Source organism: Ictalurus punctatus, chromosome 1 (assembly GCF_001660625.3).
Source record: "Ictalurus punctatus breed USDA103 chromosome 1, Coco_2.0, whole genome shotgun sequence".
In the NCBI taxonomy this organism is placed as follows: Eukaryota; Metazoa; Chordata; class Actinopteri; order Siluriformes; family Ictaluridae; genus Ictalurus; species Ictalurus punctatus.
In genome coordinates this window covers 14,226,723-14,254,418 of record NC_030416.2, presented here as the reverse complement: position 1 = coordinate 14,254,418, position 27,696 = coordinate 14,226,723, and the positions used below count along the sequence as shown (strand labels likewise).

Genomic DNA, 27,696 nt, shown 5'->3' with positions numbered 1-27,696 from the left:
ATATCATAGTTACTCGAACTGTTGTCCTCCACAAACAAAAAAGCACACACACACGCACACACCATGTGTTCAATCCCCCATTGTCATTCACTGGAGACTGCTTGTCTGCAGACACTGTGGTGACATTCTCATGGCCATTTGACCTCTGACCCTTTGCAGATTGTGGACTGAACGTGCATAAGCAATGCTCAAAACTGGTGCCCAGCGACTGCCAGCCAGACCTGAGGCGCATCAAGAAGGTTTTTAGCTGTGATCTCACCACACTGGTTAAAGCTCACAATACACCACGGCCTATGGTCCTGGACATGTGCATCAGAGAAATAGAGCAAAGAGGTACTGACGTCCATGTCTTTCATTCAAGGAACACGTTAGAACTTTACCCTGCAAGATGCTAAGATATCGAGTCATACTTTTGTTTCCTTTTCACTTGGATATACTGTACTACCATGCTAAATATATGGTAATGAGAAGTATATTACATTACATTTGCAGTCTTGTAAATTGTAATTTAATAGAACCATGTGGCAGTGTGGTTTTCCTACCAGTATAACAATTAAACCTTGCGTTAAATACAAATTAAGTTGGATTTACTGTAAGGATTTTTTCCCCCCTTGTTAAGGACTGAAGTCAGAAGGACTCTACAGAGTGTCCGGTTTCACAGATCATATAGATGATGTGAGGCTGGCTTTTGACAGAGGTGGGTGGGCAAAATGTCATAAAAGCCTGGACTTAATATTTGCATTGGTATCTAAATTGGATAGCAGCAATACACTGTGGTCTGTTTTAGCAAAGCTGTTTCAGTGAAACACACAGGTATTCATGATTTTCCTCCACAGATGGTGAGAAAGCAGATATCAGTGCCAATGCATATCCAGACATCAACACCATCACAGGAGCTTTGAAACTCTATCTGAGGGATCTGCCCATCCCTGTCATCACATACGATGTCTATTCCAAATTCATACAAGCAGCCAGTAAGAGCTCTTAAGACAACATCACAAAAACAACAGCAATTGACCCTTTCGCCTGTACTGTGTAAACTATTTCAAGACAACACAGCCATCATTTGAATAAACAGTTAAATTGATTTCTGCCTAATACTAAACTTCAATGGTTCAGTAGTGGGCGGAAACATAATGCAGTTTCTGTAGAGCAGAATAACATCAGGTTCTTCGAAGGCAGAGTTTTAGTCAAATAGAATTAAATTCAATTAAGAAGCAAGAAAATAATTGTAGTGATTTAAGTGCACAAGTTTACATGATATCCTTTTGTACAGAAATGAATGACCCTGACACCAGGCTAGAAGCAATCCATGATGGCCTGCTTCAGCTTCCTCCTGCTCACTATGAGACTCTTCGCTACCTGATGACCCATCTAAAGAGGTGAGAACCATCTCATTGCTTAGCCTGTAGGTTCCTCAGTGGCTTTGGGTCTCGTTTAGCTCATCTCACATAGTGCATACACTGTTTGGTCTGATGTGATGGTAATAAAAAAAACTTCTTTTATTGTTGTATGCTGTGAACGCATGTAATATTAATATTTGGCTGAAATTCTTTATACACCGCTTCTCATTGGTGCTCAAGATTTGCTATACACAAATACTATCCACTGTGCATCTTGAATGATTTATATTACTACGAATAACCAGTTGATGACTTTATTTTAGCAATGTGCGTTTCTGTTTGGCTCTCAGTAAAGGGGGTGTCGCCTCTGTGCCTGTCTTTTCAGGGGATTCGGGTGTGGCCTCCTGCTCTCAAAGCTAACATTTTAACATTGAGCTCAAATATTGAATTATAATTACTGCATCGTATTGCAGCACACTGTCACACAGAAACCTCTCTAAATTGTATCATCTTGAAACACTGGCCACTTTAAATGCATCGTGCTCTAACTAATACACGCCCAATGTTCCCTCTTTGAAAATGTGTTTTTACTATGAGAGAATTCACATTATGACAGATCTTAATCCTTTGTATTTCATTAGGGTCACTGTGTATGAAAAAGACAATCTGATGAGTGCAGAGAATCTGGGAATCGTCTTTGGTCCAACTTTGATGCAACCGCCAGACCAGAACACACTAGCCACTCTCAACGACATGAGGCACCAGAAAATGATCGTTCAGCTGTTGATTGAGCATGAGGATATCCTCTTTTAAAGCCATGAACTCTAAAGATGAACTCTACTATGAGGAAGTCAGTGGTAGACATTCTTTAAATTTAAAGACCTTGTCTTGGTAGAAACCTGATTGGCTTAAAATGTACATTTAATGTAACATATTCAAGAATAGTAGATTATAAGATCAGCGAAAATGGGCACAACTGTAAGCCTGATCTTGAGATTTGATTGCTGTCATGATCCAGTATGAATGCTCTTAAAAAAATGTATGCAAATTCTTATTTAATATGACCTCATGCAGAGCAAATCATGAGATTAATAATAACAATGATAAAATATCAATTGTTTTTTGTATATATAAGTTGTATGTATGGTGCAGTATAATGGCAAAGGATACGTTTCCCCAGCTGCCAAATAATGTACATGACCCCTTGATACCGTGATACATGACTGATGGTTCCATGGTTAGTATGTTGCACTGATGACAGTTTAACGTTTCACTATGGGTTAAAAAAAAAAGAAAAGTTGCTCATTCTTCGTGGTGTGTATATGTACACATTTGTAATGTGTTTTCGAATGACAAGACCCAATATGAAGCACTTTTTTCCTTTTACAAAGATTGTAAATATTTTGATCTGTATTTTTGCTGAATTTGGTGTTGATCATTTTAAATGTCATCTTCATTCATTTTCCTTTTCTTAAGCAAAGGGTACTGATGCCATTCAGTGAGGTTCTGTTGTGCTTGTATATAATCATGGTTTATTACTGTAAATTGTGGTGCTGGTGAGGAGCATTTTGACCATCTCAAACTGTGATGTAGACATGTGAGCCAGTGCACATGGGTGAAAGCAGTGGATGGTGCCATACCTCATAATCAGGCCATTTAAGAAAGAATGAATTATCCCATTCTGATGTTTTTGTCTCTGTATGATGAATTTGCTCATTTGATATGAGAACTTTCTAAAAATGTGTTTTATGAAAAAAAAAAATTATTTTCTGTGCAGGATGTAATTATGATTGTAATTTAACAAATTTATTAAATTACATAAATCTGATTGACCCATTTGAAGCCTGTTCTCTCTTTTCCACATCTGGTACAACTAGCATCAGAAATATTTCGTTCATTATTGCTGATGCTGACTTTCACCCTGTTACAAATAAAATGGGTGTGTAGAGGCACCTGCTTTTTATCAGCAGGTTACACAAGCAGGAGACGCTGCTAATTCTGAGAATGTGAGACCGAGAAGGTGAAACCAGTTTTGTTGGTGGGACGTGTTGCCAGAGTCAACAGACCAATGATCGTGGCAGTGACCGTGGGAAGTCCTAGTCTTATGTCACAAAGGTGTGCTGGCTTAAAGTAAACTTATTACCTGTGGATCCTTTGCTTGTCTAACGTCGTTCTCTCGTCACTATAAAGAGTCTGGTGTAGGGTGCAACAGGACACAAAGTGTTGTGTTGACGAAAGAAGGATTTATTTGGTTTTAGGTTCTGGAGGCAAAGAAACAGGAACATTATAGGTGCTGGGGCAAATTCTGACATTACTCCAAATATTTACCTGAATTTTGTGGCTTTGGTGAGTGGAATGTTTTTCAAATATACACTCTTTTGTCCTACTTTCTTCTTCTTCTTCCTCTTCCTTCTGCTTCTTCTTCTTCTTATTATTATTATTATAAATATATGCTATTATACAATGTCTTTAGGAAGTTAACAGGTCTGGTTTTATAAAGAAGTTCTAATTGGAACCTTTTTTGTGACAGAGAAACCCTCTGATATAGAGATTTACATAGAACCAACTGAATAAACTGTAGAATTTTACTTTTTTTCTATGCAGTTCCTGAAATATTGTGAGTCTCTTATTATTTGTTGATAAGCTGTTTGTTCATAAGGATGCATTACAGGATGTCTAATCACTATTTGGTGTTATAAGGTGAAGGGAACACTCAGATGGCAGAGAGGATTCCCTGGTGGAAGGCCTTCACCGGCAGGGTGCTGAGCAGCATCCTTACAGACGCTGCGGTTCAGCAAGAGCAAGGCTCGGACGGCAAAAACTCAGGCTTCCTGAGCGATAGCTTTGATGCCTCACAACTGGAACCTGCCTTAAGCGATGGCACGTTCAGACGCAACATTTCCGTCTCGCGCTCCGGACGCTTCAAGGAAAAACGCAATGCTCGAGCTACTTTACCTGCCAACAAGAACTTTTACGACAGCAACACAGCCGTGGCCAAGTAGCCATGTTAAAACCCTAACATTCACCACAGACACTGTTCTCAGAGGACCTCTCAAAACAACAACAAAAAATATACTGAGCGCAATAAAAGCCACTGAAACGGAGAAGGTCGGGCACTGTTGTTAATGTTGCTTCCAGTGGCTGAAGCTAAGAGCCACAAACTCACACAATGCAAAACAATTGGAAGCATATTTTGTTAATGGGGGTTATTAGGGTTAATTACGCGTTAGCCTGTTTAATGGCTAAATGCCACCAGCTCTGAGAACAAGTGAATATGTATTCATATCTACAAATCCCAATACGTTTCCTTGTTATTAGGGGTGGTACCTTTTCATTTTACCTACATATGTGGATATGCAAGATTTAAGGTGTTTAATTGGAGCGTAATTACATTTTAAAGTAGGCCTAAAGCTTTAAAGGTGCACTACATGTACTACAACATCAGTGACAATGAAAGGTACAGGTACAGTACTCTTTCTGTTCTGTACACGCTAGCACACTTAGCATACTTTCAGAAAGGGGTTCCAAGTATAACCCCTGTAGGACAACCCTTTTTTTTTAAGAGCCCATTTTAAGTTTGTGTATGTGTGTGTGTGTGTGTGTGTGTGTGTGTGTGTGTGTGTGTGTGTGTGTGTGTGTGTGTGTGTGGTTTGCTAGTAGGTAAATTCCCTGTGGAATTAACCTACTCATGGAGTGTCTTCTATTCTGATGTCTCTTGTAGATGTGATGAATGTTAATGCAATGCCTGACTGTTGTTCTGATGTTTATTTGGTAACTATTGATATGAAGGGCCACTTATTTATTATCTAAAGTTTGAAGGTTTCAGTGCTTTTGTAACTGTTTGTATGAAGAATATTTACATATATGGTAATATATGAATGTAAATGTATCTAAATGTTGATGTTTTTTATAGTATCACATAAGATGCTTGCAGGGGTATCCCTGCTGTCATGGCTGTTCTGAGTAGGATCATTTTTGCACTAATGGATTTTATTTTATTATAATTTTTTTTAAGATTATAATGATCATTGTCATTCATGTTAATAGGTCAAGGTTACCAGTCCACATATTATTGAAAGGAATGTTGTGTACAAGAACTACTACTGTAAGGACAAGTTATTATGCATAATAATAAGGGATTATGCATGATGGCAGGGTGTGTAACCTTCATATATGGATGGAATGTTCTGTTTAATAGTGTAAACAGAAGTGTGCTGTAGGCTAGTTAATACTGGTTTTAAAAAAAAAAATACTGATGTCTTACCAACATCTTGTTTATCACTGTAATCAGTACTCACTGTTTCCTTCCCATTTTCACTGAGGTTGACATTAAAAGCATACAGCGGCAAGGCAAGTGTTCAATTATTTGGCCTGGGAGACTACAATGATATTTCTTTAAAACAGACATGCTCTTAAACTTAAGTTATTCATCAAAACATACTGAATATCATTTCCTCTGATTTTTGCTTTGTCTAGGGTACATCATGCAAAAAAACAACAACAACAAAAAATTAAACAGTTTTAAGAGCCATTTTTGTAATGTCATTATCCTTACCGATACAGCATCATGTTCTAAGTACAACTGTAGCTTTCTACTTTTACACCAATTTTTCAGTACATTCCTAGTATGAATATTACATGGTAATAGGTGCTGTTTTTCGTGCAGCCCAATATGGAAATACAATGAACTTGAAATCCTGTCACAGTTCTGTATTTTCAGAGAGAATGAAAACCATGCTTGATTGTCATCCCTATTAAAATTGTACTCTACATAAAGCTGCAGTGTGAATGTTGTTGTTTTTTTTGTTTGTTTGTTTTTTTTAAATCAGACATCATTCAATGATGCTCTAAAACATTGTCCTGCTGCAAGTTGCCTCAAGAGCTATCGGCTTGGATGCGGCAAAGGATTTTAGACACATTTACCATCGTGCCCCAACCTAATAAAGATAAATTCACACAACTAATATGAGTAATGCTAAAAATCAGGTTTGGGGGAAAACACATATCAGAGTTTCTCAAAAGCATGGGATCAAAGTTAAATGGTAAAGCAAAACTTTACAACACATTTGGGAACGTGGGCCCTGATCAGATGACAAAATGCCTGGGTAAGATCAAGAGACACCCCAGAAGCAACCAGAGGTTTACATTTTGTTCACACTCCCTGTTGAAAGATCCAGCTTGTGTTTGGGGAAAAAAAATCTTAAATTATTACTAATCTTAAATACTCGTTAAATGTCTAAGAAGCTATAATTGCCTTAATGTTGTGTCAAATAACTTGTTTAAAATATAGCATTAGTAGTGATAATTCAGAAACCGTTTTCTTTCTGCCAAGCCGGCCAACATAGTTAACAAGTTTTAGCAGCAGTTAACTAACAAACTTACTTAGTTGGTAAATAAACTGGATTTTTCAGCACGGCTGTAGTAAGGTAAGGTGTACTAAAGATCTGCAGAGATTCTGTATGGAGGAATGGTCACAGATCCCTAGCCATGTATTCTCCAACCTCCTCAGGCATTATAGGAGAAGACTCAGATCTGTTATCTTGGCAAAGGGAGGTAGCACAAAGTATTGACTAAAAGGGTGCTAATAATTGCTGCACATCTATATTTAAGATTTTTTTTTTTAATGTTTGCAATTGTTGGATATACATGAGATCATAGTATTTTTGTTGAATTTTTAGCAAATGATCAAAAGGTTAAACAATAAAGACAATTTTTTCACAGCCTTCTATGCGCATATTTACCAAGGGTGCCAATATTAATGGAGAGCACTGTACAATGTGGTTTGGGGGTGCAGCCTTGAAGTCTTTTGCTTGTATTTTCTCATTTGTAAGTCGCTTTGGATAAAAGCATCTGCTAAATGAATAAATGTAATGTAAATGTAAAGTCTCCTTTAATGTGCATTAATTACCTCTCACAACTATCAGATTAATACCAAACCTCCAACATATTACCATTCTTAACCTTAAATATATTTTGTACAATAAGTAAATCAGTCCAACAATACACCAACTGAGTTGTTTTTATTTGGAATTTATGTAACTCAGCTAATGCTCTCTCATCAGTCACTGGATTCATTTACTGAGTTAAGAGCGTCTCCTGCTGGCGGTGTCTGAAATGACCGCTTTGTGCTTACTGCTATTCAAAGGCACCTTAGTCTTCTTCAGCTGGTACGAGTGATTTAGTTACTTGTGACTGTTACTCCAGCCCTCATGTTGTCTCTGTAGCATTCCTGATTATTAGGACTTGCTCCAATCTTCATCTTTAGTTGTGAGTCTGTGTGTGTTTGTAGAACTCCTGAGCTAACATGTTGTTCATTCCTTATTTTTAATTGTCGCCCCATTCATCCTACAATCCTGCAGTTGTGTCTTGTCATTTGTAAGGCACAATACAATGTAAAAGTACTACTTAAGTTCCCTTCATTCAGGTATATAAGCAGTAAAACATCATATTTACATGGTAATGCATTAACAAACAACTTTTATACAAATTAGATCCATTCTGAAGTAAGTAACATGTTGAAAAACAGCAAAATGTAAACATATATTGAAAATATCTTATAGGTTATCCTATAAGTGTGCCATATTTCAGGTAACAGGCTTTCTAGATAAAAAAAAAAAAAAGAAAAAGCCACACACCTTTCACAGTTCTTGGAGTGTACAAGGGATTATGGCTGAATTTAGCAGATGATTTTGATCTTTCAGCACATCAAAAGGAGGCAAAAGGTCATTTTTGTGTTATTTTTAAGAAGAAATTCACAGCAGGCATGAGCATATGCATAACTGCACCCAGATCCTCGTTTTCATAAACTGAAACAGACATCTTTCTCATTTTCAGATACTGAAGTTTGTCTTATATAAATGTAAACCAATAATAACAGATTGTATTTAACATTTCTCTTTAAAGTTGAACATTGCTAATGGCAAGAGAGTAACTGGTTTCTATAACTCGTCATGTTGGTATGTGAATTCTCGTGCAGATATATAACCGTCCTTGTCGTCATCCTCCTGCTTAAAGATGTCTTCCACCATGGCTTCATGATGAGTGTCATTGGGAGGATATCCGTGTCTCTCAAACTCTTTACGCAGATACTCTTTAACCTGAAACAGAAAGCATGAATTAAGGTTAGTAGTAGTCTTATTTTGTTCAGTTTTCATCAAGAGATCATTACTAATGAACTCAAACTGATGCTTCTGATTTCTCTGGATAAATATAAATATGGGCTGTTTAAATTATTAACTGTATAACTTTAAAGTAGTCTTACAAGATAAGCCTTCTTATTTGACTAGAACATACCTCAGATTTGGAGAGCTTCCAGTCATCATTAAGGTCCATCTCCTGGAAGGACTCGTGCGACCTGGGGCCATTCCTGATCTCTATCAGCTCTATCTCAAAGATCAGAGTGCTCTCTGGTGGGATCTTTCCTAAAGTAGAGCAGAGGAATGTAAATAACCATGCATGTATCTGGGCCTTACCTTAAAGCCAATTTAAAGAATAAGCACAAGCAAGTAGTGAAAGCTCACCTTTGCCCTCCTTTCCATATGCCAGAGATGGTGGGATGGTCAGCTTTCTTTTCTCGCCTGCGCACATGTTCTGAAGTCCCTTGTCCCATCCTTTGATCACCTCCCGAATCCCAAGGGTAAACCAAACTGGGTGTTTATCACCTTCTTGACGACTTTAAAGGTAGAATATAAATTAATACATTGCAATTAAGCATGAAAGTCATGGCTGCCTAGCCCTGTTCACAAACTGGTTACTTCTCACCACAAACTAACACTTCTCATACAGTTAATAAAGATCTCCAGTAGACAACAGGTTGTATTTGTATAAAGCTAATTGGTACTTTCAGCCCTTTTTGACCTAGTAGTGTTAGAGTTTTGATTAACGTCGCTGGGGACATTGAAAAATTGCTTGATTATCGTATTCGAGGCAATATTTTATACATATTTAATATTCAAGATTCTGCACTTTTGTTGCACTTTTCAAGTTGTTGCTAATAATATCATTTGCAATGAAATTTGCTGTATTAAATTAGGAAACAATGCAAAATAGAAGCAGGTTCCCTTGTGCTCTCAGACTTTTGGACCCCACTGTGTGTATGTGTGTGTAATATATATATTTAATGTACTTAATTACACAAAATGCATTGTTATTATTATTACTATGTTTACATAATAATGTTTTTTGCTGCAGGGAGTTATAGAGTACAGCTTTGGGATGCTGACTGTAACAGATTGTTCAGTGTTACATGATAACATGATAACAGTGTCCCACTTCATGCATGTTACCTTGAATGAAACATTGTGCCGTTACTCTCCAGAAACCCGTCGTAATGCACCAGAAGCATATCCCCATATTTGGTTTTTCGATGACACAGAAAAGGTTTGTACAAAACCTCACTTTTCACCTCTGGCTCGGGAAGTTTTGCGCCATGAAGGCAAAATAGTAGAGCCGGTATTAAGCACAACCAAAATCCCAGCATCATTTTAAAATACAGTTACACACTAAGAGGTGGGTGTTATCTGCTTTGCTATGCAGAAAAACGAACTACCGTAAGCGAAAACGTCTGAGCTCCAGTCGACGTGGCATCCAATTTCTCCTACAGGCTCTCAATCCTAAACATCCCCATGCGGGGGGAATAAAAACAGCTAATCGCTCTACTGTGCTGCTATTGGTGGAACTGGTCGAAAAATACGCCTTAGATAAAGAACACATCCCGTCCATTGGATGTCAGCAAGGGTAAATACACGCCCACATAAACACGCCCCTACCAATGAGGAAGAGTCTCGAAGAGAAAAATCCTCTATGATGTCACGCAACCTGGCTAAACCCTGTACGCTCGGTATTCACGAACCATTTTGCGCTTGCTCGTTTTCGTAATGCCAAGTTATGGACGCGGCTCGCAGATGTCAAGCTACGGAATTTCGTAGTCATGAATTCCCAGTATTTTGAAGTCAGCAAGTAATGAATGGTGAAGAAAGGAGCCATCATGGAAGGAGTTCTTTATAAATGGACCAATTATATGAGTGGTACGTATTAGTTCTTTTTGAACTTGTGTGGAAATCTACGCGTAGTTTTACTGACTAGAGTTGCTAGCGTAGTTTAAGACAGTAGGAGAAACCCTGAGATGGACTGTAGGCTTGGCCGTGCCAACACCTCTCAGCCTGCTAACATTAGCGCTATAACTACACAGCTGTTCTTTGCTTTATTTACCCTGATCTTATTCCTCTTTCCTGTTGTTCAGTCGCCTGTTTAACTTGGCCGTACAGAGTAACGTTACTGTCGGTCCTCTGAATCTGTCTTTTGTTTTCACTGTAGTTAGCTAACTACAGCTACAGCTACAGCTGGCTAACTAGCTAGCCACCAAACTTTGGAGACATGGTGCTACAGTGGTGAGCTGACAAGTCTGTTAAGACTGATTCACTTTCCATTACATATAACTCAGTTCAGAAGCTGATGACTGAGACTGAATTGTGCAGTATGGAGGTCTAGTTGGATATTTATAGTATGACAGTGGAGAACTCAAAATAAGTCAAATCAGCATTTTGATGAATTATCATTCATCTTTTGGTATCTGTTTTATCCTGGTGAAACCTCGGACAGTGCACCATAATGGGATTCTATGCACATACATTCACACCTAAGGGATGGCTTAGTTTAGCCCAGCGGTGTCCAATGTTCTCCACAAAGGGGGCAGGTTTTCATTTCAACCCAACAGGAGCCACACCGGCCCTTTGTGGATAACGTTGGACACCCCTGGTTTAGCCGGTCCCCCTACTGGCATGTGTTTGAGACGTGGGAGGAAACCGGAGAACCCTGAAGAAACTCACGAACATGGGGAGGACGTGCGCGGAAATGCTGTACCGTGGATTTTACCGATAACTAAGTTGATTAAACGATTAATCAACCGGTAGTTTTTAAAATGGATACTGAATAGAAACGTAACACTCAAATAAATATATTGTTGGACTTTATTACAAAAAAATGAACAGTACTGTCTGTACCATGAAAACGTACTGTACTTTTTAAAAAAATTAAATCAATATTAATGTGTATTAACTGTTAATGAACATTAAAGTAAATAAAAGATATACATCCAAACTGAGCCAAAAAGTAAAAGTCCAAATAACATACACATAGAGACGTCCACAAAAATAAAAACCCACATCAAATAACACAACAAAATTTTTATTTCACCTCTAGCGGCCGGTCTCACACTGACTCTTCTCAGCCGCTTCTGCGACGGATGCGACCGGGAAAAACTTTTGGTTGGGATTTTTTCAATAGCTCCAGCAATCCGTTATCGGCGCAGTTTAATTTGCGAAACCGATCAATCAGTCGAAATCTACTCTGTACAGACAGTGATCTGATATCGAGATCGAACCAGAGACCCTGGAGCTGTAAGGTTGTGCCGCTAACGTCCATGCCACAGTTCCACTCTGTAATCATTATATTTGACAAATAGACTTGTCATTCACAAGTTAAGTTATATGTCCTCTCTAGGTTGGCAGCCACGCTGGTTTGTATTAGCCGGAGGTACTCTTTCATACTATGATTCCCAAGAAGATGCCTGGAAAGGATGCAAGGGCAGTATCAAGATTTCCGTATGTGAAATACAAGGTAATGTGAAAAGTTCAATTCTTTTTCAATGTATTGGTGTTCCAAGGTTGTTTGTGTTATCGCACGTCATTCTTGGTGCAATGCTATTCATATCATTTTGTAACAACCACTTGTGCTTTTTTTGCACATACACCCTTTACAGTGCACCCATCAGATTTCACTAGAGTTGATCTGACTATACCAGGAGAACAATACTTCTACCTCAGGGCCATCAATGCAGCAGAGAGACAGAAATGGCTGGTAGCTTTAGGAACAGCCAAAGCCTGTCTGACAGACAACCGGACCAAGAAAGAGAAGGGTAAGAAATAAAACTCCCAGAATATCTTGATCCTTACCTGCTTTACCTCATCATTCCATTCATCCCCCTCTTCCTCTTCTTCCTTCAGCTTAAAGAGTCAGTGAAGTGCCTTTATTTGATGTGTTGATGTACTTTCCACTCAAACGAGAAGTCAGTGCAGGACATAATGAGTGGCTCCGCCCCCTTTAGAAATAGCCAATAGTATGTAGCTCACCTCACAGCCCAGGCTATGCCATACTTGACTGTTAGTACCATGGATTTTTATAACGTTGGGGTGGGACACTTCAGATTTTATAGCACATTTGAGTGGACAGAAAATCTGATGAGAAGTGCAAAATGATGTCATTAAAATAGTTGATCCTTATTGGTAGAAGAGAGAGACTGTAAATTCCGAATGCGTATGTCTTCTAAATGTGAATTGTGTCATTGTTTTGGAGCACACTAGCTTATAGATAACCAGGGTTCCCATGGGTCATGGAATTTGTGGAATGTCATGGAAACTTCCAGTCCAAGTCTATTCCAGTCATGGAAAGTCAGGGGAATTTTGTTTGTAAATTTTCCAAATGTATTAGCTATAATGTGAGATGTGTGTGTATATATATATATATATATATATATATATATATATATATATATATATATTTACAGTGTGCTCATTTTCTGCATGTGGCTCGGTGTTATGGGTTAAAAAATGTACTTAAAATGGCTTACAGTACCTTGTCAATTAATTGATTTTATTTCCATTAAAGAAATAGATTTTGTTTTATTAGGACCATTCTGTTTAAGAGGTGTAAAGATTAGTCATGAGATAAGTATATGTTCTTTTAAGCAATGAAAACTAAGTTTTCCACTGAAAATGTCTGTTAACCAGGAAATCAAGCTTACAGGTTTAATGGGATAAAATAGTTAGTTTTTTTCTGCTCAGTACCCAGGCAATACATTGTACCATGCTTCGTACAGTACGTCATGGAAATTCAAGATTTTGGTCAGGGAAAAGTCATGGAATTTTTACGTTTGACGTGGAGTGGGAATCCTGGATAACTTATAGATAAGGCTAACATATTCATTAGGGCTGGGAAAAAAATATCGATTCTCTGATTTTAATCGATCTTCAATTTAACAAAACGATATTGATTTGGGAAATCGCCGAATCTATTCTTACTGCACGTGCTTCACTTGAGAGGATGTGAATATTATCTGTAGTTCGCCTCTCGTCCTGAACGTGTCGCCGTCTTTCATGTTTTCATTTTGAAAACGGTTTTATTTCTTAAACATGTTTCAAGTTGTTCATGAATTCACTGTTGCACATTTACAATGTTTTTTTTTTTTACTTTACAGTAATGTGCAGTGTGCAGTTTGTACCTACCTTGTGTGCATTGAATGCAGATATTTATGATTTCTTGTTACAATGTTTGTTACTCAAAGTAAGAAGTAAAGAATTAAACATAAGAATTAAACATTTAATTATGTAAGAATTAAACATAATTGTGAGTGCCCTATTGTTGCTGTAAATATGTATTTCAGTAATATAGCTAAGTAAGAGGGTTTCAGTTACCAGCATTTATATTAAAGCATGTCCGCAAAACTAACATTTTAAATGGTATATTGATAACTAATCGATATTGAATCGAATCGAAACCATATAAACAAGAATTGAATCGAATCGCTAAATTGGTCTCGATACCCAGCTTACTCATTTTCATACCTCAAATCTTAAAGTCCCCATGAAATCAAAATTTAAGATTGCTTATCTTCAACAGATGAACATAGTAAACTTGTGGTTATTCTTGATGGACAATATCCATTTGATTACTATACAAACACTGTTTCGGTTTAATTTATTTCTCTCACTCTCGTTTTCTGTTTAGAACTCCAGGAAAGCACAGATGCGCTGAAAACCAAGATGTCTGAACTGAGGCTATACTGTGACCTTCTCCTTGAACAGGTGAACAAACTCAAGGAGAGTCCTTTGGGTGAGGGGGCAGCTGGCTCTGGAGAGGTGAGTCAGTATTTGTCATGGTTTTAATCAACCCAGGTGTTTATTAATCTCGCATGGTACCTACAAATATCAGTAAAAACATTACCAAAGCATATGAAATGTTCAACTCTATTTACCTGCCTTTTTCAACTACATTTGTGAAACATCCTGTTAAATGCCTTTGTATGCTCTGTGTGTTGCTCAGGCAGGGGAAGAAACAGGTAGTCTGGTGAAGTCCACATGCGCCACATTCCTGAAGACGCTGGAGGAGTGCATGCAGATAGCTGGCCGCACATTCAGTCCAGACCTGCAGAACCTCAGCCCACCGCCTGTTGCTGCTATTAAACCTCACAAGGTGTCAATTTTGTGATTTCCACACACGCTTGGCAAAGAATTGCTTATTCCTGTATTTTCCTGACCAATGAATGGATTGGAGTTTTTCAACTTTTCAGTTCTACACGCTCCTCAACCGATGTTGTTTTTGCATTTTGCTTTGTTTAATTATGTGCTGTCAAACACAACCACATAGCAAACAAACCAGAAGTATCCATTTCACTCTGATTCGGACTCTGCACATGGACCAGTAGGTGTGAAAAAGGCAACGTTTGTCATGGCTCAGGCCTAAAATTGCCTTTTAACAACTAATTTTCTTTTGTATCTCTCTTTTGGATTCTTTTTTTGCAGATGAAAACTTCTAACCAAAAAAGTCACCATTTGGAAGAAAAGTAAGCTGAATTCCTTTTGTACATACATGTATGCATCCTTTTGGTGGATGAATGTATTTGTTTATTTGCCTTTTATGTAATATATTAGAAAGGCACATGGGGCATTTGAACTCGTAAAAGGGCATTGACCTATGAGTGCATCCTAAGTTACATCATGGTCTTGTTACTCTTTAACGAATGGGATGGGCCTATGTAGTTCTGCTTGGTTGGATGGTCAGCAGACAGTTACATGGAAGTATCGTCAGTCAATATCTTATTGTATTTGCAGACAGAAGCGCTCAGTAAATAGCTCATCTATTGCATTACTACCTGGGAAGTTTGGACCAGATGGAGAACCCCCTCCATTACTTCCAGGAAACACATCAGAATCTTCAGCAGGTAAACCACACACACTTTCTCGTCATAATCATAATGGACATCCTCTCTTCTTATTTTGAAAGTGCAGTTCGTCATTTTTTGGGAGTGTTTCTAGACTTATAATAATCATATACTTAAAAAAAAAAAAGAAAAAAAAAAAAAAGTGATTAGTTAAAATGCACTGTACTAGGTCTTGCTTTTTGTGTGTCCAGTGGCCATTTACATTTTTAATGGCCAGAGAATAGGTTTCACCCAAGCTGTAGCAGACATGCTAAGCTCTGCCTTTTCCCCCATAAATCACAACTCAGCCTGGTTCTTAAATGCCATTCTTTGTGTGCTTTTAATGCAAGTACAATGTTCACACTGAGCAGTTCAGTCAATCTTGTAGAAGGGATGGAACCATCAAAGGCCCCTGGGGGAAAGAGTAAGGAAAGTAAATCTTTTCATTGTAATTGCAGCTCACTTCACCTGCAGCAGAGGGCACCAAAACTGCTCCTTTAGTGTAGATGTATAATAAATGTCTCATGGATTAGAATTTTTAGTATTGGTAAATTGCTACTACCCTATTTGACAGAGAACAGTCTAGTGATAGTGGAGGAAGAACGTGAACACCAGGTGGCGGTCCAGAGTGCGTCTCACTCTAATCTTCAGGATCCTGCTAAGGGTGAACTTCCCACAGAGGATGCAGGAGAAGATATGCGTCCAGAAGTCATTCACCCATTAGAGAAACAACAGGAACAACAACCCCTTCCCCAGGAAAGCCAAGAGGAGGCCCTAGAAGCGCGTGAGCTCGAGTCGGAGAGTAAACAGGAAAAGGAAGATCAGGTGGAAACATTCTTCAGTAATATGAGCCACAGGTATGAGGAGCCTCTGGCGCTGTGATCTATAAAGAATGAAACTGACACGTTATCTTATGCGTGTGTAACTTCAAGTCTAAGTTACAGAACACACTATACACCACATATTTCTTTGTAGCCATAGGTGCATCTTAATTGGGATTAGGAATTTAAATGTACTTAAGCATTAGACTTTCAATCATTTAGTGATGATGAATCATATTCTCGTGAATGTATTTATACAGTGCTACTGATTTAAATTGTGTGCTTTTAATCGATATTAACCCTGCATCAGGATCACAGAGACTTGCAATGATTTGAATGTTCATCACCCGTATAAAATGCAATAATTATATATATAAAAAAAGTAATATTTGGAAACGTGTACTGAAAAAAATCAGGTGCTTTATTAGTGTGATTCCTCACACAGCTGATTTCAGGATGCTCTTTATAATACTCGGTTTGTAGAGCTTTTTCTGTTACACTTCTTTTCCTACCTCCTTTGTGCAATGAAAGAATTGTCAGTAAACGAAGAGGTGAAGGTATTACACAATTACACCTTAATACTTCTACAGTAGGGAAAAACAGCTTTTCAGTATTGCAATACATGTGAATATTGCACACACAAAATGTGTGCAAATACTTTCAGTTACTCATAAGCGAGTAATTCAAACCAGTAGTGCAGATTTTTACGCATTCCTTGGATTTATGACACAAATGACACACAAAAAAAAGCATATTTGTTTCGTCTAAGTTTGATGAGATTTTTTTGCTTTGTTTCAGTTGTGTTCTTTGTGTTGTCCTTGTTATTTGTGTTCATCAAATAAACATCTGTTAAGCTGGAGTGCATGGTAATACATTGTCATTTTCTGAATGTTTGTGGCGTTCCTTTTGTAGATTTAGTGATATAAGACTGGAGGACGACAATGGTATCCCCACACGAGCCTTTTTGGACTCTTGCTATGCTATAGTACCAGTATTAGGTAGGACATTCTCTCCTTTCACTCTCACTCTCTTTCCATCAATACCATTTTCCTTCTTACAATTAAAGGACATTACTTCTTGTACTTGCTTGCTTTCTTTTCTTTTCTTACTTTTTCCCCCCACCCTGCACATCCTTTCCATTCCCGATCTAGCAGCTGTGGCTTCACTCGCTCTATTGGTTGGGGGATCATGCATGTTTTACTGCATATATTGAAGATGGTCTGGGGATTAGGTATAAATAGTGGGATTGTCGGTGTATGAAATTCTGCAAATGAAACCTCGGGTCGCTTTCTGATCAACCAGTCAGCAGACTTTTGCTGCTTGCCTGTTCCTTTGCTGTAACAGTGGGTCCATTCCCTGCCTGTCCAGCTGTGGGAGCACGTTCACTACATACGTAGACATCTGATATGCTAAATCCTTAACAGCGCAATGATGACTTTTTCTCCTCAGACAAGCTGGGACCAACAGTCTTCGCTCCAGTTAAAATGGATTTTGTGGGCAACATTAAGGTGAGTGGTAACATCCAGCAAACATATAGAGTATTAAAGGGAATTCCACCTTTTTCCTCTTCTTAGTGCATTGTTTGAAGATTTTCATCGACCACTAATAAGGATAATGGAGGCCCAGTGGTGTAATAGGTAGTGTTGCTGCCCTGGATTTCCTGAGCCTGGTTTACGGTTTGTGCAGTTTCACATGTTCTCGCCATGTTTTCACATGGGATTTCTCCCACTGTTCAAAAACATGTAGGAACTGTAGGAGGTTTGGCTGCCTTTAATTGTCTCTACTCTGTGTTTGAGTATATGAATGTGTGCGATTGGTGATCTGTGATGGACTGGTGTCCCATCCGGGGTGAATTCTCCCACCCTGGGTCCAGTGTTACCAGAATAATATTTTTATTAAAGTTAGTTTTCTCTAGGCTTCTATTGCAGTGTTATGCAAAACATCACAATGGAGATTGTAGTGTGCTCGAAGACTTTTTTTTTTTTTTTAAATCTGTAAACCAGTCAATTTTGGATTGTGTCAGAGACCATCACACTCATTCACAACATAAGTAGAGAAAATGAATCAAATCTGATCTTGTGTGATCCTGCGTTGCAGGCCAGTAATGACCCGATAGCGATACTCAGTTTCAAACGGATGCAAATCAAACATTCTTCATATACACCTATTTCTTCCTATATCTTTTCTGCTCGAATAAAGTAGTGGTCATAATAAACAAAAATCTTGTTGCTATTTTCAATAGAAGACAATTTCTCAGCATTTCGACTTCATTGTAAGATGCAGTATTGTTACGGTATTTATGACTAAGTTAAGAAGATGGTTGCTCACAGACGCAGCACGGTGTTAAACTTTCCATGAAAGTGGAATTCCTCTGTAATATCTCATTGATTTTGTATGAGTTCAATAGGTTTATAGCTTGTAAGATCTATAGACTGTACAGTAAATTTACCTCAAAGCTCTGAGATTTTTAAATCTTATTTTAGTCTTTATTACAATTTAAATCCGAGGTTCACAACTTCCGACTGTCCGCTTGTATATCAGTATTACTGCTATACCATAGAAGAACCATTATAAACTGATTGCTCATCTTTTAATAATAATAATCCCTTACATTTATATAGTGCTCTTCTAGACACTCAAAGCACTTTATGTTGTAAGGGGAGGGAATCTCCTCAACCATCACTAGTGTGTAGCATCCACCTGGATGATGCAACGGAAGCCACAATGCGCCAGAATGCCCAGCACACACCAGCTATTAGTGGAGAGGAGGGAGTTTATTTTCTCTGATTTATTATCAGAGATGGAGATTATTAGGGGGCCATGAGAGATAAGGGCCAATGGGGGAGTTTCGCCAGGACACCAGGTTATACCCCTACTCTTTTACGATAAGTGTTCTGGGATTTTTAATGACCACAGAACGTCAGGGCCTCGGTTTCACGTCTCATCCGAAAGACGGTGCTGTTTTTACAGTATAGAGTCCCTGTCACTACAATGGGGCATTAGCCCCCATACAGACCACATGGTGAGCATCTCCTGCTGGCCTCACTAATCCCACTTCCAGCAGCAAGCTTAGTTTTCCCCAGGAGGTCTCCCATCCAGGTACTGGCCAGGCTGCAGGGTGATTTTATTACTCCCATCACTACAGTTGTAACCAGGACAGTTGGGCACATTATAATTTGAGCTAACTATTTTTTATGGCCACTGGTCTCAACACAGTGATGATCTTTAAAGGAAAATGTTCAAGAACAATACACAATGAGACTTTTTGACTATATAATGTTTATTTAATTGTTATAGTCAGCATAAGAAAATCATTGTTTTTTCATCAATACAATGGTAGTCATGTTGTTGTTTTGTTGTACTTGGTACAGCACAAATAATATTACTGCATAAATTATACCATGTACATCACTACACATTATATTGTTCAGTACCTGCTACTGGGCAAAAAAATAAATAAAAATGCCGTATGAGTAATATGGGGTAGTTCATTTAGGATGTCATATCTCCCAGAAAGTGCAGCAGAAGTTACAGTCAGACCCAGACAACTTCACCACTCTGCAGAGTATTGTGCTCCATGAAGTGCAGATGGAAGTGGCGCGGGTGCGGAACTCTGCCACCGAGGCGCTGCTGTGGCTCAAACGAGGATTAAAATTCCTCAAAGAGTTCCTCGCCGAGGTGGACGCTGGAGAGCAGGACATCCATGCAGCTTTGAGTAAGTGCCAGGACTACATGCAAAGCCAGCAGCACTGTTCAAAATGAAGGAGCTTAGTCAGCATTCTCTTTCATTTTTAAAGCCGCAGCTGCTGTTTTAAAATGATTTCTGTTTTGATAGACATACAGATGGGTGAAAAATGAAAGGGAATTCAAGAACAGCTTCAGTGTACCTAGGCAAACATTCTACACATCTCTGGACGTGTACAGAAGGAATGAACACCCATCCATCCAAAAGAAATATTCCATCGTTGATGTCTAATATATAATCTATGTCTAATAATGATCTCTAACACCCCGTTCAAATTCTCCTATAGTTGTTCAGTTGGGTTGAGATCTGGTGACTGCAAATGCCATAGCATATGATGCATCATTTTTGTACTGAACCCTCACTCTCTGTGGATAGGGATGTTGTCATCCTGGCAGAGACCACTCCTATCAGGATAGAAATGTGAAAGATAGCAAGTGATCATTCAGAATAATTTTGTGTCGATTCGCAGTGAATCTTCCTTCTTAGACAAGTGGACCCAAACCATGCAGTGGAATGGTTTCCACAACATAACAAATACTGCTTCCTTTTATTTGTCACCCGTCTGTATGTCTCTTCAACGCAGTCTTTGGAGATAATGATTTCTGACGCTACAGCTTGGTGCTGAGTCTAACTGTAGCTTAACTCATCACGATTTCAACGACCTTTTCATTTTGTTGACTATATCGTGGAGGAGACATAAGAAAAGTGAAACTGGAATGTATAGGCGACAAGTTCTACTCTATAATCTATTCTTTTCTGTTTTAATCTTCATTGCGGTACTAATGACAAACTGGAATGCTTCCTTTTACAGACAATGCCTATGGAAAGACACTACGCCAGTATCACGGATGGGTGGTGCGTGGAGTCTTTGCTGTAAGTCTTACACATGTAACTTTTTTTTTTAAAAACCTTTTAATTGATTTATTTTTTAAACATGCACATATCCAAACCCTACCCCTGACTGGAATGCGTGTGGTTACAGCTAGCTCTGAGGGCTGCGCCTTCCTATGGTGGCTTCATGGCAGCGCTGGTATGCCATGAGGGAGATGAGCTGAAGGACGGTTTTATGTCAGGAATGCACCGTGACCTTACCTTCTACCTACCTGCCATGGAGAAGCAGCTGGCCATTCTGGATGCTCTGTATGAGGAGTACGGGCTGGAGTCAGATGAGGTGGTGTGAGACATTCACGAACACTCGCAGATACTGACTGAGCTCACTCTCTGAGCAGGCACTGTGGCAAGCACAGGACTTCTACAGCTAGCATTAGCACTCTGAAGCCACCTACATTAGTGCAGCCAACTACATTCTCAATAAGGGGCCAAAAATGGACATTTTATAGCCTGTGAAGGTTTTTCAGGGAATAAACACTTATTGTTAGGTGGCAGGGTGGATGCTAAGTGTTCTGTGGCATTTGGTGACTGGGTCCTTTTGATACATCTTTAGGAGTCAGAACATGCCCTTCAAACAACATAGGTTTTTATGTATTAACACACATCTGTGGTAAGTATACAAAGTTGTTAGTAGATATACAAGCCACAGTACTTGCAGTTGTGAATTGCATGTGCAATTTTATCTTCCTACCGTCCTTATTTTTCCTCTTGGTATGTCAGATATTATATTGGTAGCACTGACAGTCAGTTAGAAACACATCCCATGCCATAGGCAAGCACAAAGGATAAATATCTAGTTCTCTAGATTGTAACAAAGACCTGACATGACACGTTTTACTGGTGTTTAGCATGCACTAACAAGGTAATCGTACTCAATTACTAGGCTGAATAATTGAACTCAAAATCATAAAATCATTTATAGTGCCAGGGCATATAATATAATACATAGGACAAAAGGACCAGATACTAAAATGAAGGGGGGAAAGAATCATTTTAAATACCTTAAAATATTTTGTATTCAGCACAATTCATACTTTATTTATTTATAAAGGACCAATTTGTACATTTTTCTAATAATTGTATTTATTACATTATTTACAATGTAACAATGACAAGGATAGATTATGTTTACTTGTTAATGTAGCCAAATGAACAATACTGAGCTGTGCATGTTGTATTGCATGGGTTTTTGTTCATTTTTGTGTTTTAAATGAATAGCAATCAAAACTAAAATAACTTGTTGAATCTACTATCTTATCATGTCATTATTATTATTATTATTATTATTATTATTATTATTATTATTAGTAGTAGTAGTAGTAGTAGTAGTAGTAGTAGTATTAAGTTACACATGATACAAACTCCTTGTTATGGCTGTACAAAGCCAAGCCAAAAACTCACAAGTTGCAAAAGTGCCAGATATGCTCTATTGATCCAAAATGCATATAGTACTGAATACTGATGACTTTCACATCACTGAAGTGTTATAGCAAGTAATATTTCACTCCTCCTCGTCAAACTTGTTTTTTGAGAATGGGTTTTAAATTATTTTTAGACAATATTTGTTTAGACACATTTTGATACCCTGAAACAGTGACATCATCTTCTTCTCTAGGCTACTCTATAGCTGTACATAATACAGTAATATATGGAGTAACTTTATATATATATATATGCAGTACAGTCATATATACGGTATGTTTATATATACCCAGTACAGGCATATATACAGTACATTTATGGCACCTGTGCTATTCTCAGACGTTCATTACTGATGGCAACTTGTCTTGTACTATGCACTTTTGTGCATCTAGTCCCATCTCTTTCTTGTATGACCTAATCAGCCATTAGAAGAGGGCAGTCTTGCTGTGTATATAATTATGTGTAGGTATATGTAAGTAAATGCATATATCAAACCAAAATTGTCTAACGCTAAAGAATGTGATGCAGTGCATCTGACTTTTCTCTTTGCTCATTTGTAATTCAATTTCTAATGAATGACCATATAAACAAACTCGTGTCTCTCTTTGAATTGTTTATATACTTAACCCTATAATGCTTCTTTAATGAGCACACAAGCAGTGATGGATGAATCTCAAATGTCTCTACACTATACATGAGAGCACTAGGTAAGAATTTCAGCTCCATTAAGTGCAGGGTGCAGGAAAGTAAAGAAAGTGAATAGGAAGCCAATTGAGATTTGCCTCAGCTGGAAGATGGCAGATTTTAGTTAAAGGGGTCATGGCATGACAAATCAAATTTTCCTTGATCTTTTGACATGTAAGTGGTCATTGTACCATTAAAACATCCTGCAAGTTTCATAGCTTAATACATCCTCCTCAGTACAAAAGAGCATCTATGTAACCAAGCTCCAAAAATGACTCGGTTGGATGTGGTGGGATTTGTGACGTCACATGAGTGAATACATTTGCATATGACTGCCCCTACAACAAGACATGGACACCTACTTTTGCATCATCGCACCGTTGGCCCCGCCCACTGGTGCTCGGATGCTGAAAACAGTTCCGCACATGTTATGGCAGAGGATAAGTGGCAGGGTGGAAAAAGGTCAGAAATTATAATAATAATATTAATGATAGGTCAGGTTTTTGCATAAAAAACATACAAAATTTAGTAAGTACACCTCAATGAAGATTAAAAAAGAAACATGTCATAACCCCTGTAAATTATAAGGATAAACTGGAAGAAATGTAAGATCTTAATAGGGATTTAAAAAAATTCCTGTGGGTGGGTAAATAAAAATAAGTATGAAATATTAAATTGCTGTTTAAAACTGCTTATTTGGATTGCTAACCAGAGTGAGAAACTATGACAGACACTACATTAGCCTTCTGCACTGTTTAAAAAAAACTCCATCAGTATGTCAAAGCTCAGCTTGGATGGTACCTGGGTAAGCAGTGTAACCAAATTCAGCATGAGGAGTTCTGTACTGCATGGCTCTCTTGGCTGTGGAAATAACAATAATTTGAAGGATTATGGGTAATTTGCAGAGATGTGCTGTATTATCTGGTGGAAAATGAGTATGATATAAAAGCAATAAAAACTGAAAACCCCAAGATTTTTAAAATTCCTACACACACCTGCATGTGTAGGAATCTAAAAGGCCAGCCATTTTATTTTTATTTATTTATTTATTTATTTTTTTTTTTTTTACCATGTCTTAACCAACGAATCGGCTCATGTATTATTGTGGTGGTACAGAGGGGTAAACACACATTGCTGTCTTAGGCTAAGGCTTGGATCTACCTGGACCCTGACTGCATTCATAAGCTCAAATTAGAAACATTTTAATATATCAAGTGAAATAAGCTAACAGCATGCAGTAGTGCCACTTATAATCCTGTGTAGGTATGGTACAGACATTAGGTAACTGGCCATACTCGGTTTAATCCATTGCTTTACTGGGTTTCTTTGACTTTAATTGCCCTAATGCTACTTAATAACAAAAGACGAATAGACAAAACAAAAATTATATTCTCTGGATTCACCTGTCTTGCTTCTGTCTGCTTTTAACAAACCTATTCACTGTGATACTTCATCACTAACAAGGGGTTAGACAACTAGAAGCAAGGCGGATTAAACATATATGGGATTGGGTGAGTGCCCAATGGGGGGCACCAAATGATTAAGATAAAAACTAGACCTTTAAAATATTTTATCTATACATATATTTTTTACTAGAAGAGATGGAAACAGATGCAAAATTAACAGTCAATACTATCTATCTATCTATCTGAGAGAGAGAATATAAAAATATATGCATATAAAGAATTGTGATTGGTTGTATGTGACCCGGGCGCACGGTGGCTTAGTGGTTAGCACATTCGCTGCAGTCACACCTCCAGGGTCCGGGGTTCAATTTCCGCCAGGGTCACGTGTGTGCGGAGTTTGTATGTTCTCCCCGTGCTGTGGGGGTTTCCTCCGGGTACTCCGGTTTCCTCCCCCAAAGACGTGCATGGTAGAGTTGATAGGTAGTCTGATTGGCGTGTCTGTAGTGTATGAATGGGTGTGTGAGTGTGTATGTGATTGTGCGATTGTGTGATTGTGATGGACTGGCACCCTGTCCAGGGTGTACCCTGCCTTGTGCCCGATGCTCCCTGGGATAGGCTCCAGGTTCCCCGTGACCCTGAAGAAGGTGTAAGCGGTAGAAGATGGATGGGTGTATGTGACCCGTGCCCATACGATGTGACCTGCATGCACAAAGTCAAGATGTTCTGCTAAAGGTAAGTCTTATTTACTATTATTAAACTTCAATTGTGGTCATCCTAGGGCACCACCATGGGTTAATCCAGGCCTGATTAGAAGGGCATTCGAATTTAGTTCGAAAGGTAGGACCATCTGTATAATTTGGTGTTGGTATACATCACTCTGTTTTGTGAAATCTTCCTGTAGAAAAGTAGAACAGATTGAACAAAGATTAGTTACTGAATGCACAATAGCTAAGAGTCCTAAGATCGTAAGATTTACAAAATCTCTACTGAATGAAGTCTGTTTTTTTTTTTTTTAAATCTCAGCACATACATAATTCCTGACTTAAGCTGAAATGTACAATTTCATAACACTGGTACAGCCTCTATGTTTTTTTTTCACTTTTGTTATTTCTCTTGTGTTACTCTTTGTATTGTATATGTTTTTAATGTGTAAAATTGCCAATTCTATGTGAAACTATTTGTGCTGCTGTCTTGAGCAGGACTCCCTGGAATGAGAGATATTGTATCTCAATGGGACATTCCTGGATAAATAAAGGAAAAATAAAAAATAAATGTGAATTTATGTATAAACGTGTAAGGCCGGTGTTTTACTGTCATTATTACCATGTCATGGTACTATGTTCATATTTAAATAACCGGCCTACTTCATCATAAGTACAGTATGCAAGGAAATGTAATCTTCATAAGCACATGGTTATTATATCTATTTCTAATCAGCTCAACCAGTTGATCAGAAACAACTGTATGAGAGGTTTAGGAATAACCAGAATGACACAAACAAGCACTAAAACTTCAGGATTTTACTCACTTTTCAAAAAGGTCATCAATATTAACACTAAATTGGAATTGTGATATGCACTCTATATGAATACACTGTGTGTGTGTGTGTGTGCGTGCGTGCAGCATGTTGCTGTGATAAACAGTCCTGCATTATGTCTAAATGTGGTTGCCAGGATGCACAACATAAACAAAGGGCAAAAAGGATCCCCAGTCTCGAAATCCATCTATTCTTAGAGGCTATTATTGTGTTTGTATGGGTGAGACAGAGCGTGAGCTGGAAAGAGACAAGTAACTGCTGGTTGTCCAACTGTAGGAAAGATTATCACTTTTCTCTGCTTAATAATCACTGAGAGGCCTGTGACTCTGACAAAGTGCCGCAGAATGAATGATTGCGGGGGGACGACTCTCATTCCCTGTGATAAGCTCTTACATATAGCTCTACTGTGACTAAATTTACTGTAGATGTAGTACTGTAGACAAAAATAGTGTGGACCCCACTGCCGGGCAGAAGGTAACCACATTACATTCCATACACAGTGGAAACACTTTTACTATGTGACCTTATTTTTGCTCTACTGGAATTCTTGAGTGTTCATGTGTAAAGGCGAGCGTGGAAACTTTGCAGAGAATGAGCGTATGAGACCGCCCTGTGGACTGGGCTCTAAGAACAATCAAAACCAATGCTTTCATTTTCCATCAATCCATCAGCTTGTCATCGTAAAAGACTTATATGGCCTTACTAAATATTCTAGTGACCTTTGTTAAAACTGTCATCTACATGCTGAAGTGGAGGATCTTGGAGCAAGTGTTATTGAAGGTCACTGACCTGTGGGACAAATGGGGGGGGGGGGAGATCACGTGAGGTAATGCAACTTAGCCAAAACACTGTACTTACAGTGGGGGAAATAAGTATTGGACACGTCAACATTTTTTTCAGTAAATATATTTCCTATGAGGCTATTCACATGAAAATCTCACCAGACATCAGTATTAACTCAAGAAATCCCAAAATATAAAGAATTCACAACATTAAAGTCCATAAATAAAGTTATGTGTAATAAAGAGGAATGACACAGGGAAAAAGTGTTGAACACGCTAACTGAAATTTATTTAATACTTAGTGGAGAAGCCTTTGTTTGTAATGACAGTTTCAAGACGCTTCCTGTATGAAGAAATTAATCGGGCGCAGTATTCAGGTGTGATTTTGGTAAATTCTTTTAAACATACTGTCTTTAAATCTTGATCAATTGGATTCAGGTCAGGTGACTGACTGGGCCATTCTAATGTCTTGATTTTTTTCTCTGAAACCAACTGAGAGTTTCCTTTGCTGTATGATTTGGATCGTTGTCCTACTGGAAGGTCCACCCACGTCTCATCTTCATCATCCTGGTGGATGGCAGCAGATTCTTCTCAAGAATCTCCCGGTAAAGGGCTCCATTCATCGTTCCTTCAGTTATATGAAGTCTGCCAGTACCATGCGATGAAAAACAGCCCCAAACCATGATGCTTCCACCTTCAAACTTCACAGTTGGAATAGACCACACTCTACCAGTGTTTCATAGGCTTGTCCAAGTGAGTTGTAGCAAACTTTAAACAAGCTTCGACATGCCTTTTCTTTAGTAATGGAGACTTGCAGGGTGAGCATGATCAATGGAGTGCATCGCCTATTGTTTTCTCTGTGACGATGGCACCTGCTGCCTCCAAGTGTTTCTGGAGCTCTTTCTGAGTGGTCCTTGGCTCTTGGGCTACTCTTCTGACTATTCTTCTGACTCCCTGGTCAGAAATCTTGTGAGGAGTTCCTGTGCGTGGCCGGATGATGACAGAGTGATGTTGCTTCCACTTGCAGATAATGGCCCCACTGGTGCTTACTGGAAGATTTGAAATACATTTGTATCCGATGCCATCTATA

General features: G+C 38.4%; 4 protein-coding genes across 6 annotated transcripts in view; 3 read left to right on the top strand and 1 right to left on the bottom strand.

The window, feature by feature from the left end:
- The window catches only part of chn2 (chimerin 2), a 46,903-nt gene extending 43,732 nt beyond the window's left edge, over nucleotides 1–3,171 (top strand). For all 3 annotated transcript variants that reach the window (XM_017471463.3, XM_017471473.3, XM_053681354.1), the window contains 5 exons: nucleotides 160–333; nucleotides 620–697; nucleotides 837–974; nucleotides 1,277–1,382; nucleotides 1,985–3,171. In XM_017471463.3, coding sequence (XP_017326952.1) covers nucleotides 160–333; nucleotides 620–697; nucleotides 837–974; nucleotides 1,277–1,382; nucleotides 1,985–2,156 — 668 coding nt within the window. In that variant the 3' untranslated portion in view covers nucleotides 2,157–3,171. The remainder of the gene's footprint in view (nucleotides 1–159; nucleotides 334–619; nucleotides 698–836; nucleotides 975–1,276; nucleotides 1,383–1,984) is intronic.
- An 889-nt stretch (nucleotides 3,172–4,060) lies between these two features.
- LOC124628359 (proline-rich protein 15-like protein) lies at nucleotides 4,061–4,345 on the top strand. The gene has a single exon (XM_047156974.1). It carries the CDS (start codon nucleotides 4,061–4,063, stop codon nucleotides 4,343–4,345), a length of 285 nt encoding a protein of 94 aa, XP_047012930.1.
- Nucleotides 4,346–7,348: 3,003 nt separating this feature from the next.
- fkbp14 (FKBP prolyl isomerase 14) lies at nucleotides 7,349–10,024 on the bottom strand. The gene is made up of 4 exons (XM_017471487.3): nucleotides 9,629–10,024; nucleotides 8,864–9,015; nucleotides 8,637–8,764; nucleotides 7,349–8,440 (listed from the first exon to the last, which is right to left on the bottom strand). Exons 1-4 carry the CDS (start codon nucleotides 9,823–9,825, stop codon nucleotides 8,282–8,284), a joined length of 636 nt encoding a protein of 211 aa, XP_017326976.1. The 5' UTR covers nucleotides 9,826–10,024; the 3' UTR covers nucleotides 7,349–8,281.
- Nucleotides 10,025–10,199: 175 nt separating this feature from the next.
- plekha8 (pleckstrin homology domain containing, family A (phosphoinositide binding specific) member 8) lies at nucleotides 10,200–22,801 on the top strand. Its single transcript, XM_017471453.1, has 13 exons — nucleotides 10,200–10,369; nucleotides 11,844–11,960; nucleotides 12,103–12,258; nucleotides 14,127–14,257; nucleotides 14,442–14,591; nucleotides 14,921–14,961; nucleotides 15,230–15,339; nucleotides 15,893–16,175; nucleotides 17,052–17,137; nucleotides 17,589–17,647; nucleotides 19,653–19,854; nucleotides 20,696–20,757; nucleotides 20,867–22,801. The coding sequence occupies exons 1-13, from the start codon at nucleotides 10,309–10,311 to the stop codon at nucleotides 21,062–21,064; spliced, it is 1,656 nt and encodes a 551-aa protein (XP_017326942.1). The 5' UTR covers nucleotides 10,200–10,308; the 3' UTR covers nucleotides 21,065–22,801.
- Nucleotides 22,802–27,696: the final 4,895 nt, after the last annotated feature.

Bases quoted from the DNA above. Each gene is read 5' to 3' on its own strand.
- LOC124628359 (XM_047156974.1), top strand. From the start codon at position 4,061: ATGGCAGAGAGGATTCCCTGGTGGAAGGCCTTCACCGGCAGGGTGCTG.
- fkbp14 (XM_017471487.3), bottom strand. From the start codon at position 9,825: ATGATGCTGGGATTTTGGTTGTGCTTAATACCGGCTCTACTATTTTGC. The intron at 9,016-9,628 runs GTAACATGCATG...CTACCTTTAAAG, and splicing joins GGCACAATGTTTCATTCAAG to TCGTCAAGAAGGTGATAAAC. The intron at 8,765-8,863 runs GTGAGCTTTCAC...GCTCTACTTTAG, and splicing joins ATATGGAAAGGAGGGCAAAG to GAAAGATCCCACCAGAGAGC.
- plekha8 (XM_017471453.1), top strand. From the start codon at position 10,309: ATGGTGAAGAAAGGAGCCATCATGGAAGGAGTTCTTTATAAATGGACC. The intron at 14,962-15,229 runs GTAAGCTGAATT...TTGTATTTGCAG, and splicing joins AGTCACCATTTGGAAGAAAA to ACAGAAGCGCTCAGTAAATA. The intron at 16,176-17,051 runs GTATGAGGAGCC...TTCCTTTTGTAG, and splicing joins TTCAGTAATATGAGCCACAG to ATTTAGTGATATAAGACTGG.